Source organism: Carcharhinus amblyrhynchos, chromosome 2 (assembly GCF_965287045.1).
Source record: "Carcharhinus amblyrhynchos chromosome 2, sCarAmb.v2.hapA, whole genome shotgun sequence".
In the NCBI taxonomy this organism is placed as follows: Eukaryota; Metazoa; Chordata; class Chondrichthyes; order Carcharhiniformes; family Carcharhinidae; genus Carcharhinus; species Carcharhinus amblyrhynchos.
The window spans coordinates 8113942-8128428 of record NC_137325.1 but is presented as its reverse complement, the minus strand read 5'-3'; the positions used below and the strand labels follow the sequence as shown (position 1 = coordinate 8128428).

At 44.4% G+C, this 14487-nt stretch overlaps 1 protein-coding gene across 1 annotated transcript in view; it reads left to right on the top strand.

The window, feature by feature from the left end:
• The first annotated feature begins 2278 nt into the window (after positions 1-2278).
• lars2 (leucyl-tRNA synthetase 2, mitochondrial) overlaps positions 2279-14487 on the top strand; it is an 83642-nt gene continuing 71433 nt past the window's right edge. Inside the window, exons 1-4 of the mRNA XM_080201844.1 lie at positions 2279-2304; positions 9361-9606; positions 10405-10533; positions 13345-13436. Of these exons, the coding sequence (XP_080057970.1) occupies positions 9373-9606; positions 10405-10533; positions 13345-13436 (455 nt within the window). The 5' untranslated portion in view covers positions 2279-2304; positions 9361-9372. The remainder of the gene's footprint in view (positions 2305-9360; positions 9607-10404; positions 10534-13344; positions 13437-14487) is intronic.

Sequence of the window (14487 nt, the reverse complement as noted above, 5' to 3'; positions counted from 1 at the left end):
CGACAGTTGCCAATGGTTTCATGGTCATCGATAGATTCTTCATTCCAGATATTTTTATTGAATTCAGATTCTGCCATATTGGAATTTGAACTCATGTTCCCAGAGCATTAGCCTGGGCCTCTGTATCACTGTCACCTCTTGGTGGGGCACTTGCAAATGATGATATTCCTATGTGCCTGCTGCCCTTTCTCTTCCGGGTGGTTGAGATCATAGTTTTGGAAATTGCCATTTAAATAATAACCAAAATGTTCAAAAAATAAACACTATTTCCTCCTGTGTTTTGTCTGCTGCTAGAGGGTCAGTACTGACCCTAGAGATGAATCCAGTGGGTCCTGGCTCAGAAGCAAAGAACACTATCCACTGAACGCAGCACCTTCCCGCTGGCTCCCTAACATTGCCAACTGTGATTAAATGTGTTCTGGGAGGCTTCATCACATGACTCCCCCCTCCCACAATGCCCCAGCCATTAATTGGCCAACACATCCACCCTTTCCTTCCTTTGTCAATCAGAAAGCACAAAGACTTATTACCTAGTTGGATGATACGTGACTGTCAGCCAGACAATAAGAAAACAGATGGTTCAGGTGGTATTCTTCATAGAATCCTTACAGTGTGAAAGAGGCCACTCAGTCCATCGAGTCAGCGCCAACTCTGACAGAACTTCTCACCCAGACCCGCTCCCCCACCCTATCCCATTCACCCCACACATTCCCCATGGCCAATCCATCTAATCTACACATTTTTAGACTGTGGAAAGAAACCAGAGCACTCAGAGGAAACCCACGCAGACACAAGAGAATGTGCAAACTCTGCATAGGCAGTGACCTGAGGCCGGAATTGAACCCAGGTCCCTGGTGCTGTGAGGCAGCAATAATAACCACTGTGGCACTATGCGCCCCACCATTGTGCTGCCATCTTTTTGTTAATGCCCCAATGATTTTATTTTTCTCCAGGGTTGCACACAGCTGTGTCCTGGAGATTAGTCTTCAATTTCTGGGGATTCTAGACCAATCCTAGAGGGTTGGTAACCCCTTATAGAGGCTCTGCATTAAAAAGGTAAGGCAGGTAGCGGAGTCATTGAACTCTTCTTAAAAATGTTTTTAAATGTTTATTTATCAGTCACAAGTGAAGCTTATATTAACACTGCAATGAAGTTACTATGAAATTCCCCAGTCCAGCATCTGTTGGCTCAATCCACCTAACCAAAAAGTACCTGGATCTGAACTTTAATTGCTGTAAGCTACAGGACAGCTATGGTATTGGGTGCAGGAAGATAGGGTTACAAAGGACGGCTGGGTGTCCATGGGGAGACCATGCAAATGTACAACAATGGATGAATGAACACCGCTTGACAATCACCAGGCAGGAGTATTCCTTTCCAGTCGGGGAACATTTCAGCAGTCGCGGGCATTCAGCCTCTGATCTTCAGTAAGCATTCTCCACAGCGGCCTTTATGACACACGCCAACGCAATATCACTGAGCAGAAACTGATAGCCAAGTTCCGCACACGAGGATGTCCTCAACTGGAATTTTGGGTTCATGTCATACTATCTGTAACCCCCCACGACTTAACTGGGCTTGCAAAATCTCACTAACTGTTCTGGCTGGAGACAATACACACCTCTATAGACTGTGCTTAACCCTCTCTCCACTCACATTGTGTGTACCTTTAAGACTTGATTATCTGTAAAGACTCACATTCCAACCATCTTGTAATTTGAGTCTGTGTAAATGTATATCCTGTTTGTGAATACAACTCATCTGAACAAGGAGCGAGACTCCGAAAGCTTGTGCTATCAACTAAACCTGTTGGACTGTAATCTGGTGTGGTGAGACTTCCCGATGTGGAGATGCCGACTTTGGACTGGGGTAAACACAGTAAGAAGTCTCACAGCACCAGGTTAAAGTCCAACAGGTTTATTAGTGGCGTTTGCTACCAAATAAACCTGTTGGACTGTAACCTGGTGCTGTGAGACTTCTTACTGGGATGAGACTTTTCCAATGGGCTGTCATGGACAAGATGGGCCGAATGGCCTCGGTATCGTTTCTAAAGGTTAGGAGCAGGAGTGGGCGCAGCGTGTGGGATTTCCATTCATTCTGCAACATACAGCCCGGAGCATGCGCTCAAACAGCAGTCACGTGGTCCTGGAACCTTGGCTGCTGTCTCCGCGTTCCAGCGCACGTGGCTGCCGGCGGCGCGCCTGCGTAGATTTCCCCCCCTTGTCAATAAAGTTGTGCCCGGATGCGGTTTCAATAAAGTTTTGTTGAGAGAGCCGGCAAGATGGCGGCGCCCAGGGGGTGAGGTGAGTTCTTGCTGCGCTTCACTCCGCCCGCCCTTTCCGGGACGAAAGGCAAACCCGCACGAACTCGGGCAGCTTCTCCCGTGGCCTGGTCAAGCCATGATGTGGGGATGCCGGCGTTGGACTGGGGTAAACACACTAAGAAGCCTCACAACACCAGGTTAAAGTCCGACAGGTTTATTTGGTAGCGCAAGTCACTCGCTTTCGGGGGCGTGTGCTACCAAATAAACCTTTTGGACTTTAACCTGGTGTTGTGAGGCTTCTTACTGATGAAGCCAGGCAGCCCTCTCCATCTCTTTATCTTATAGCTGTGGCTGTGCTCTTCCCAGTTTATTTTCACCACAAGAATCAGCTTCTGCCCTGATCTGGGCTGGTTTAGTTTAGTTGTGTTTTTTTTTTCAGACTCTGACCCCCTCCTTTTTCTCATCTCTTCACCTCTTGGCCATTGACTAATGTATTATTGTGGCATGTAGAGTGAAAAGTACTTTTTCTTGTATGCTGTGCAGACAAAGCATACTGTTCATAGAGTACATTGTGGCTGCTTCCTGAGTTGTCTGGGACTTGCAGGCTTCTTCTTTGTTCTGTGAACAAATGTGTCATGCTCCCTGTCAAATGATAACAATTGGCATAGACACATGCTTAATGTAATGTAATGTAATACAGCTGCAGCTGTATAGGGCATTGGTGAGGCCGCAGCTGGAGTACTGTGTGCAGTTTTGGGCGCCGCACCTGCGCAAGGATATTTTGGCCTTGGAGGGAGTGCAGAGGAGGTTTACTAGGCTGATACCGGAGTTGAGGGGGTTGAGCTATGAGGAGAGGCTGAATAAACTAGGCTTGTACTCGTTAGAGTTTAGAAGAATGAGGGGAGATCTCATTGAGACGTATAAGATGATGAATGGGATGGATAGGATAGAGGTGGAAAGACTCTTCCCGCTCAAAAAAGACAGTAGGACTAGGGGGCACAGCCTCAAGATAAAGGGGGGGCGGTTCAGAACGGAGTTGAGGAGGAACTTCTTCACTCAAAGGGTGGTGAATCTCTGGAATTCTCTGCCCGTTGAAGTGGTGGAGGCTGCCTCGCTAAATATTTTTAAGAAGCGGGTTGATGGGTTTTTGATAAGAGAAGGGATTAAGGGTTATGGGGAGAGGGCGGGAAAGTGGAACTGAGCCACGACAGATCAGCCATGATCTTATTGAATGGCGGGGCAGGCTCGAAGGGCCAGATGGCCTACTCCTGCTCCTATTTCTTATGTTCTTATGTTCTTATGTAACAAAATAGCCAAGGTGCTGACTGCAGTGACATGAAGTGAAGTTTGACACTGAGCCACACTTGGAGATATCTGGAATTGCAACCAGTAGCCTATTCTAAAAATGAGGATTTTAAGGAGGCAAGGGAAGCCAAAGAAATTTGGGAAGACATCGTGAGGGAATTTCAGAGCTGGTGGGTAGGGGAAGAAAGAGGGTCTAGGTCATGTGGTAGCATAGTGGTTAGCACTGCTGCCTCAGCAGCAGAGTTTCAGTTCAATTCCTGGCTTGAGTCGCTGCCTGTGACCCTGCTGAATTCTCCCTTGGTGTACCCAAATAGGCACCAGAGTAAGGTGACCAGTGGATTTTCATAGTAACTTCATTGCTGTGTTAATGTAAGCTGACTTGTGACACTAATAAATAAGCTTTAAACAAAGGCATGACCGTTAATGATGGGCCAATTCAAATTGGGGATGTTCAAGAGGTCAGAGTTAGAGGATTGCTGATGTCTCGTGGAGTTGTTAGGGAGAGGGATTACACAGGGAGAGGAGCAAGGCCATAGAGAGATTTGTGAGTGAGGATTTTAAAATCAGTTTGTTTCTTTACATAGCTTAGTGAGCATAGAGTGATAGGGGAACAGAACTTGGTGTGAGTTACGCCACAGACAGCAAATTTTGGATGACCTCAAGATTATGCAGGGAGAATAGTTGGGAGTGCATTGCATTAGTCAACAGAGTTCACAAACATATAGGTGAGTTTCAGCAGTATATGAGCCAAGATGGATGAAGTTGGACAATTTTTAGAGGTGATTTTTCTTTAATGTCAATTGGGTGTTTAATAGTATTCAATGGACAATGCATGTGCTCAATATATATCACTGTTACACATTTATCAATATTCTATATCTGCAGCATATAGTAGTTTGAAACAATGGTTGCAGTTTGGTGATGCACAATATGTATTTATTTCTGTAAATAAAAGTGCATAAAGACTCTGCTCCAGTAATATCTTTCACTGTCTGAATCATGGGGTTTTTCTGCAACCCCAGAGTTATTTGCCTGTTCCCTCTTTTAAGCTGCTGCATGCCTCCACTTCGCACAATAGCACCCAATTTCTCACTCTTGATCAGTGAGCTGTCAAAGGTGTGTGTGTGTACTGGCCTTAGCTGTATAAGCATGGAGTGAGCAGGAAACCGGAAATGTCCCCCACTAATTCCTCCTGGCAGTGATGGTTACGTTCAGGTTGCGTGACCTGAGGAACCAATCAAGGAGCAGATCCCTCTGCACTGAAGCACTACAAAGTTTCTAATTGGGTTGCCTTGTTGGATAAATAGCCAATCCGGAAGATCGAAGATGTGTCTGCAAAGTTGATTGGAGATCAATCTTGTACAAAACTGGATATGAGTTATATACATCAGCAACTAGAATTAAATGGCTTCTCGAGGTCACAATAAACACACAAAGGGTTTGTTCCAATACATATCTGTCCTTTGTGTATCTTCAGCATATGCAGTTTTCCAGAGGATGCACACAAGTACACAAGGAATAGCTGCAGGAGCGGCCACTAGGCCCTTCAAGCCTGCCCTGCCATTCAATAGAATCAAATCAAAGAATCATAGAACCCTACAGTGCATAAAGAGGCCCTTCGGCCCATTGAGTCTGCACTGACCACAATCCCACCCAGCCCCTACCCCCATATCCCTACATATTTTACCTTCTAATCCCTCTAACCTAAGCATCTTAGGAAACTAAGGGGCAATTTTTAGCATAGCCAATCAACCTAACCTGCATATCTTTGGACCGTGGGAGAAAACCGGAGGAAACCCACGCAGACACGAGAATGTGCAAGCTCCACACAGCCAGTGACCCGAGCCAGGCATTGAACCCAGGTCCCTGGAGCTGTGAAGCAGCAGTGCTAACCACTGTGCCAACACCATCATGCCTCAACTCCTTTTCTGTAACATTTCCCCATAGCCCTCTGTTTCCGATTCTATCAAATATTTATCCATCTCCACTTCAAATATTTCTAATGATCCAGCGTCCACTAACCTTTGCGGCAGAGAATTCCAGCGATTCACCATTCTCTGCGAGAAGAACTTTCTATGTATCTCAGTTTTAAATAACTGGCCATTATCTTGTAGCGATGTCCACTTGTTTGAGACTTCTCTACTGGTGAAAACATCTCACCATCTACCCTGTCGAGCCTCCCTCAGGATCTTATGTTTGAATAAGTTCCCCCCTCACGCTTCTGAACTCCAAGGAACACACCCAGTCTATTTAGGCTGTCCTGCTAGGACAACACTCTCATCCCAGGAATTTGCCTGGTGAATCAATGTTACTTTATCTTTTATTAAGTAAGGGGACCAAAATGCAGTATTCCAGCTGAGGCCTCTCCGTTGGACAATGCAGAGTCTGCTGCAAGGGCCGCCATGACTTGTGTTATACCTTGATGATCCCAGAATGACAGAAACTGAGCATAAGGCGAACTTAGAGGAGTTGCTAGAATTCACCTCCATACTTTTCAAGCCACTGAGATAACCTACCTGCATTACCGTGTAGATACTCAGGGATTACACCTCATAGAAGACAAGGTCAAGGCCATAAAGGAGGCATTGTTCCCCCACCCCTCCCCCCGCTCTCAAATCACACCTGAGCTCAAGTCATTCTGAGAATTGACCATGATGCTTTTTTTTTTTAACCCAAACTTGACATTATTGGCTCTCTGTATTCTGGTTCTTAAAAAAAAAGCCAGCGTTGGTTTTGGAGAACTCAACACTATTCAAGCCTGTTGGTACATTTTGAACCATCTAAGGATCTAAGAGCCACTTCTAATAGAATTGCTTAATGCTTATCTGGGCATCTCAAAGATGAAGTTGTGTGTTGGCCTGGCATTGATGCTGACATAGAGCCTAGAGAAGCACTGTGAACCATGCCAGCTGCGACAAAGTCTGCCTACTGCAGCCCCACTGCACCCTCAGGAACGGCCTGGCTGGCTATAGGTACGAGTTCATATTAATTACGTTGGTCCGTTTGTGGACAGTATTTCTCACTGTCGAATTGGTTGGACATTTTTCAGGCGAAGCCTCCGACATCATGTGCTGCCATTGAAACATTATGCCAATGTTCTTCCACCCACAGATTATCTGAAGTTGTAGTGTCCAACAATGGAACAATATTCACAAATGCTGAGATTCAAAACTTCATTTCACTGAATGGTATAAAGCAGATTAGAACTGTGCCTTACCACCCAGCATCCAATGGACCAGCTGAGTGAGCCTTCCAACTTTTATGTCCTACGTAAAGAAGCAGTTAGAGGAAACCTGGAGATCGAAACCTTGTGATTCTCCCTGGGCTTTAGGACGCTCCAAATGCAACAACAGGAGTCTTGCTAGCAGAGTTGTTAAATGAACTGTCATCATAGATAGAATGAGAGCTAGAATGAGAACTAGAGGGCACAGCCTCAAAATAAGGTGGTGGGGGGTGCAGTTTAGATCAGAGTTGAGGAGGAACTTCTTCACTCAAAGGGTGGTGAATCTCTGGAATTCTCTGCCCTTTGAAGTGGTGGAGGCTACCTCGCTGAATATACTTAAGTCACAGGTAGATAGGGGAATTAAGGGTTATGGGGAGAAAGAGGGAAACTGGAACTGATCCACTTCAGATCAGCCATGATCTTATTGAATGGCGGGGCAGGCTCGAAGGGCTAGATGGCCTACTCCTGCTCCTATTTCTTATGTTCTTATGAGACTGAGCCTCATGTTTCCAAATTTGTTGGAGGGAGCAGAGACCAGCCAAAACATTCATAGAATTCCTGCAGTGCATATACTGTGACACAATGATTAGCACTGCTGCCTCACAGCGTCAGGGACCCGCGTTCGACTCTCGGCTTGGGTCACTGTCTGTGTGGAGTCTGCATGTTCTCTTCGTGTCTGTGTGGGTTTCCTCCGGGTGCTCTGGTTTCCTCCCACAGTCTGAAAGACACGCTAGTTAGGTGCATTGACCCGAGCAGGCTCTGGAATGTGGTGACTGGGGGATTAACACTGCAATGAAATTACTGTGAAAATGTGAGGCTTACTTGTGACTAATAAATAAACTTTACAGTGCAGAAGGAGGTCATTCGGCCCATTGAGTCTGCACTGAATACAATCCCACCCAGGCCCTATTCCCATAACCCCTCATATTAAACCTTCTAATTCCCCTGACACTAGGGTTAATTTAGCATAGCCAATCAACCTAACCAACACATTTTTTGACTCTGGAGCACCCAGAGGGAACCCACGCAGACACAGGGAGAATGTGCAAACTCCACACAGACAGTGAGCCAAGGCCATGATCGAACCTGCAATCCTGGCGCAGTGAGGCAGCAGTGCTAACCGTTGTGCCACCGTGCTGCCCTGTCAGAAGATAAACTGTCATTCTTGTCAGTCAGCATGGTTGTTTGTGGTGGATGATACCATGTACGTGAGGAATTTTGGTAGTGTTGAGCTGGGTCCCTGGAATCATTGTCCCTAAAACTAGGCACCTGTCTTATCCGGTGGACATAGAAGGAAGGATTGTCCGAAAACACACAGACTGTTTGAATAAAGGTACGCTGCCTGAGCAGCCGGCTTTTGCTGTCAGGAAGGGTATTGTCAACTGGAAATGTTCCCGACTATCTTAGCACCAAAGCACCTGGTCATCCAGTGACAGGCACAGCCTTTGTCTCCATGGAAACCGAACTGAACCACCTGTGCCTGAAGACGTGCCATCATTGTGGTTTTGGCTGACAGCTTCCTGTGGAAGCTCCCCAGACACAGAAGTTTACCATCCACAATGATGGCACTTCTTGGTAAGTGATCTTTTGTATCTATTTCCCAATGGAAGAAGCTTGTGTCTTCCCCCCACAATGATTGTGAAACCTCCCGAAAGACTTAATTTATGACACAATTAAGATACTAAATGTTTAGTTATCTTGGACTGTGTAAGTTGAATGTTGACATTTGTATAAAAGGACATAAAGGGGGAGGGATGTGGTGTGTGTCCCTTTAAGGATCCATCTGCAGTGTAAGAATCACATGACCTGGTGAGCCAATCAGAGAGCTGGGTGGGAGATTACCCTGGTGAGCGTGGGAGTTATCTGGGGAGCTGATTGCAGCCTTGAGACTGCAAACCTCTTTATAATTTTAACCTATAAGTAAATGAGTTGTGTTTTCCTTAGACTGGTGGACAAGCATCTTTACACTCTTCCTGCCCTGTCTTCCAATCAGGAAATGTAAATTACCCCTCAAGCGAGATCTATCATTGTTTCTGTACTTCTGGTGGGAATTTGTAAAAATATTTTCAAACTTTGCGAATACACAGATAATCAGGAGTAAATGGCTCATTGAGTTCCCTGTAGTATACTATAACTGTTGAGCAGTGGGCTGCTATTTCTGACTAAGAAAAGTTGTGCCTGTCATGAATTTTAAAGCTTTAAATTGTGCACAAGTTCTCACTCCACCCCACCATAAAACTGGAAGCTTTTTTGATTTGATTTATTATTGTCACTTGTATCGGGATGCAGTGAAAAGTATAGTTTCTTGCGCGCTATAGAGACAAAATATACCTCATAGAGTACGTAGAGGAGAAGGAAAGGAGAGGGTGTGGAATTTGGTGTAACAGTCATTGCTAGAGTGTAGAGAAAGATCAGCTTAATATAGGGTAGGTCCATTCAAAAGTCTGACAGCAGCAGGGAGGAAGCTGCTCTTGAGTCAGTTGGTAAGTGATCTTTTGTATCTATTTCCCAATGGAAGAAGCTTGTGTCTTCCCCCTATAATGACAATCATCTGTTTAATTTTAAAAGGTTGTACAAAAAATGAAGACTGCCTTGCAGAAGCTGGGGCCTTGTTCTTCCTGCTTGAAAAAACCTTTACGTCACTGGGTCAGTTTACTGGAGCAATATGGGAGTCGGGCGAGGGGACACAGCAGAAACATCTCCAGAGAGGCAGGATCATGGGAAAGAGAGTATAAAGCCGAAACAAGGAAACGTGTCGAAGAACACTGGCACACGCGACTAAAAGAGCAATTCCAGGCGATCTCTGAAATCAGTGTAAGTATTTTTTAAAAAAAATGTTTTCGTGAACGTACAGAAAGAGACAAACCATGTGTAAAACTTGCATCAAGGGAGGAAGGGGCCTCTGGACAGACGGAGCTCATTCCATCTCTCAAGACTCAACATTAGGGATCAACAATGAATAAGGGCCTTGCCAGTGATGCCCACATGCTGAAATTTGGCTGCTATTCCCTTGTATTTTTAAACTAATTTGGGTAGTTGATGGGGTGGCATAGTGGTTAGCACTGCTGCCACACAGCACCAGGGACCTGGGTTCGATTCCCAGCTTGGGTCACTGTGTGGAGACTGCGCGTTCTCCCTGTGTCTGTGTGGGTTTGCTCCAAGTGCTCTGATTTCCTCCCATAATCCAAAGACGTGAGGGTTGGGTGCATTGGCCATGCTAAATTCTCCGTCAGTGTACCCGAACAGGTGCTGGAGTGTGGTGACTAGGGGATTTTCACAGTAACTTCATTAGTGTCAAGCCTACTTGTGACACCAATAAATAAACTTTAACTCTGCTTATTATCATGGGCACTGCCAGAGCAGTTGTGTATTTCCAGCATTTTTCTGCTTTTATTTCTGATTTCCAGCATTGGCAATATTTGCTTTTTTTTTGTAGTGTAAAATACGAGGTGTCCCGTGCTACTCTTTATCCTTACTAGCCCTATTCTATGTTGCATTTAGTATGCAACAGTAAGTTACAAGTTCAGATTCAAATGTCTTTGTGAGTTATAAACTCAGTGGCTGTTATTTGCAGTGTTTTCTTTCACAGATTATCTTTACTTTCCCCCTCAGGAATCAAAGCCAAAATGTTATGTCCTTTCCATGTTCCCATACCCCTCAGGGAAACTCCACATGGGGCATGTTCGAGTTTACACAATCAGTGACACTATGGCCCATTTCCAGAGAATGCGTGGATTTCAGGTAACCTCATTGTAATGGCAAATGTGTCAAGCTGTGTTTTGCCTCCATGATTTTCTGTATGTTTCCATGTTATTTCTCTTGTGTCTGATAACAGTAGTGAGAAGGAGGAGTGATTTGACTTGAATATCTGGTTACCCTCTGTAATCTCGAGACCACAATGAGAATTTTCAGAAATGCCACCTTGTCTGCAGGGCCATTGGAAAACAGTGATAAATGGTAATCTTGCCAGCAGTACTCGCATCCAGAGAATGATCAAAAGAAAGACTTTTTTGAGGTTGAGGCAAGGGATGCAGACTTAAATGTTCTCTTTTTGAAGAATTGAAAGAACAAAAGGCAGCGTCGATTTATATTCAATTTGATCCGGTAGCAGTTGGGGCCAGGTGCGACTGGGTGAAGTTACACTGACATTTTTCACAGCTCTAATAGTGGAAACGAGTGTCTATTTAAATACATGCATCTGCATCTGTTGCTATTTTCTGTTCGGATGTGGCATCGTTGACAAGGGGTAGCATTTATAGCCCATCCCAAGTTGCCCTGCACACTGATGGTGAATCTGAAAAATGACCACTCGTTGATATTCTTTTGGCAAATACAATCGACAAATACCGATATGATCTTTCCGTCTGTGGGAGCTGCTTTTACTTTAAAACCCCTTTAAATATGAAGGATATCTCTGGTGTTTGCCATGCTGAGAGTACTGTCTCCCTTAATGCTGTCTTTTTTTTTAACCGCGACCTTGGTTTTGCATTTGTGTCCTTTGTAAAGCCTTCCTTCTCTGGGTAACGTGCTGGGTCAGTGTCCAATATAATTGGTGATGAACACAGTAAGTTGAAATCATGCTGTGCTATTAGCATGAATGGGTTTTGTAGAAAGGCAGTGAGATGGGATTGGATTCAGCACTGACCGTGTTAAAGCTGGCTGTACGATACTAAGACTTGAGGGGCTAAAGTTAAGCTGAAACACAGTGATATTCAGTCAGTTGATTCTCGAGGGCTTCTGTGCAGTCATCCCAAAGCACAGTTCCTCTTCTGCATTGTTGAATCACTTTTGTCTCCAATTATTTTATATTGGAAAATACAAGCTAAATGTCAACCCCACAGCTAACCTCTCTGTTTTAATTTCACAAATGTCTTTGGAAGGAAAGATGAACAATTTTATATGATGCATGCCAGTATTGACTTCAAGATTTCTTTTGATAAGTAAGTGCTATCATCATTTGGGAGGCACAGTGACACCGTGGTTAGCACTGCTGGCTCACAGCTCCAGGGACCCAGGTTCAATTCTGGCCTTGGGTCACTGCCTTTGTGGATTCTGCACGTCCTCCCAGTGTCTGCGCAGGTTTCCTACGGGAGCTCTGGTTTTCTCCCACAGTCCAAAAGACGTGCTGGTTAGGTGCATTGGCCATGCTAAATTCTCCCTCTGTGTGCCCAAACAGGCGCCAGAGTGTGTCGACTAGGGGACTTTCATAGTAACTTCATTGCAGTGTTAATGTAAGCCTACTTTTGACACTAATAAATAAACTTTAAACTAACTTGGTTTGCTGAGCGGTCTCTGGATTATGTCGCCTGAACCAACATTTGTGACATAAGCAGCTGGTAAATGTGCACGATTCCTTGCAAACCTGTTTAAATTTGTCAGTGTGGTTGCTATGCAATGTATTTTGGAAGCCCTCTGACAATGGCCCAGCTCCAGGACCTGGGGCTTCAGGTCATTGTGTGAAACAGAGGACAACTGGCAAAGGAGGAGGAAATAATGTATTCATATAAATAACTTGAGACAATTTCCCTTATTCCTTGGAATCCATTTTTTTGGCTTTCTTTGACCAGATTACTCCTTTGTAGAAATTAACCTTCTCATGGAAGTCTCAGATCACAACATGGGAATATATAGATGTAATTTTGCATTGTTATTGTGAACAATGATTATTTAACATAACTTATTTTTGCATCGTGCTTTTAATGCAAAAAAATAAGCCCAGAGAATTTTCAGAAACACTATTAAGCCGCGTAAGACAATATTAGGGCTGATCGCCCATAAACATGTTTATAGGAGTAGTTTTTAAAGCACCTCATAGAGGGGAAAGTGAGGTGGAGAGGTGGACCGGTTTAAGAAAGGAATTCAAGCTTGATACCAAGGCAGCTGAAAGCATAGCAACGAATGGTGCAATAATTAAAACTCTGAATACTTCAGTTACCAGGAGCAGATATTTTGTTATATTTTTGGGCAGGAGGAGATGGTGAATTTGGATGGGAGAGGCCATGGTGGGATTCAAAAACAAGGATGTTCATACATTCATAGAATCCCTACAGCGCAGAACAGTCCAATCTGCCCATTGAGTCTGCATCAACTCTCAGACAGTATCTTACCCAGGCTCTGTGCCTGCCTGTAATCCCACACACATACCCTGCTAGTTCCTCCTAACCTACACATCTTGGACACTAAAGGACAATGTAGCATGGCCAATCCACCTAACTTCTACATCTTTGGACTGTGGAAGGAAACCAGAGCACCCAAAGGAAACCCACACAGACACAGGGAGAACGTGCAAATTCCACACAGACAATCACCCAGGGTCAGGATTGAATCTGGGTCTCTGGCACTGTAAGGCAGCAGTGCTAACCACCGTTCATAAATGAATACAATTAAGCTGTCATAATGAAGTATATCTTCAGAATGAGAACTTATAATGAATGTAAATAACTTGCCTTCAGCATTTTGGCTTGCTGCTTTCTGTGGAGCTGGATTGTGAAAACAAAGTAAATACTTGTTTGAGGAAGGGGTTTAGTAACCACGATTCTGTCTAAACTGCAGGTCTTGCACCCGATGGGGTGGGACGCATTTGGCTTGCCTGCTGAAAATGCTGCGATTGAGCGTGGCCTGGATCCGGAGGAATGGACCAAAAGGTAAAAGGGCAGGGCTTTATTCCTGACAAACTTCAGTGAAATGTATATGGGAGATCTTTAATTTCAGATATTGCTTAAGTGACTGTCCAGGATGTTATGGGTGTCACAGCAGCACAGTGGTTAGCTGCTTCACAACATCAGGGACCTGGGTTTGATTTCCGGCTTGGGTCACTGTCTGTGCGGAATCTGCATGTTCTCTCTGTGCCTCCGTGGGTTTCTTCCGGGTGCTCCAATTTCCTCCCACAGTCTAAAAGACGTGCTGGTTAAGTGCATTGACCCCAACAGGTGCTGGATTGTGGCGACTAAAGGACTTTCACAGTAATATAATTGCAATGTTAATGTAAGCTTTAGTTGTGACTAATAAATAAACTTTACTTCAATCTTGGTTATTTCACACTGGCGGAAAGCACCTCTTCTTTCCAAAACCCAGGTTTATATGAAACAACTTTATAAAAACTTAAACTGTGCTTTTAAAACTGTCTGCAAAAGGTGTAATGGAAATTTCAGGGAATCCACCACATGTTACAATGTGTGTAGCGATGTGTGTCCAGAACATTGACTCTGGTGTTGAACAGTTAATCCAGATTATTGCAATGCTCTGAAATTTTGATTATTGAGGTGCTCTATAACTCTGAGAGGTTATCTTCGGTTTAGGTAGTTTTTACTTAACTATCCTGCTCCTGTCTGTAACAGGTTCAAACTACACTGATTTCTCCTCTCCAGCTGTCTGTAAGCAGAAGTTGTTTTGAATTAGTTTGCTAAAAGGAATAGACAATGGCGTGCTTTTCCCATTCCTCGGATTTTGTAATCCAATTTTACTAATAATCCAAAACTAACTCTCAAGGTTGGTTTACTTTCCACATTCTAAATTCAGAAAAGCAGTGTTCGCCATTGTGAAGGTGGGTGGGGGGAATATAGAGAAGTACTTTATCAGTATAAGACCACAAAATATATATAGTTCATGTGAGTTCCAGCATCCAAAGCCAGTGCCACCAGGGTGTTTCCTTCATGGTGGGGTTCTAGTCCGATGTCCTTTGGCTGGTTAAAGAAA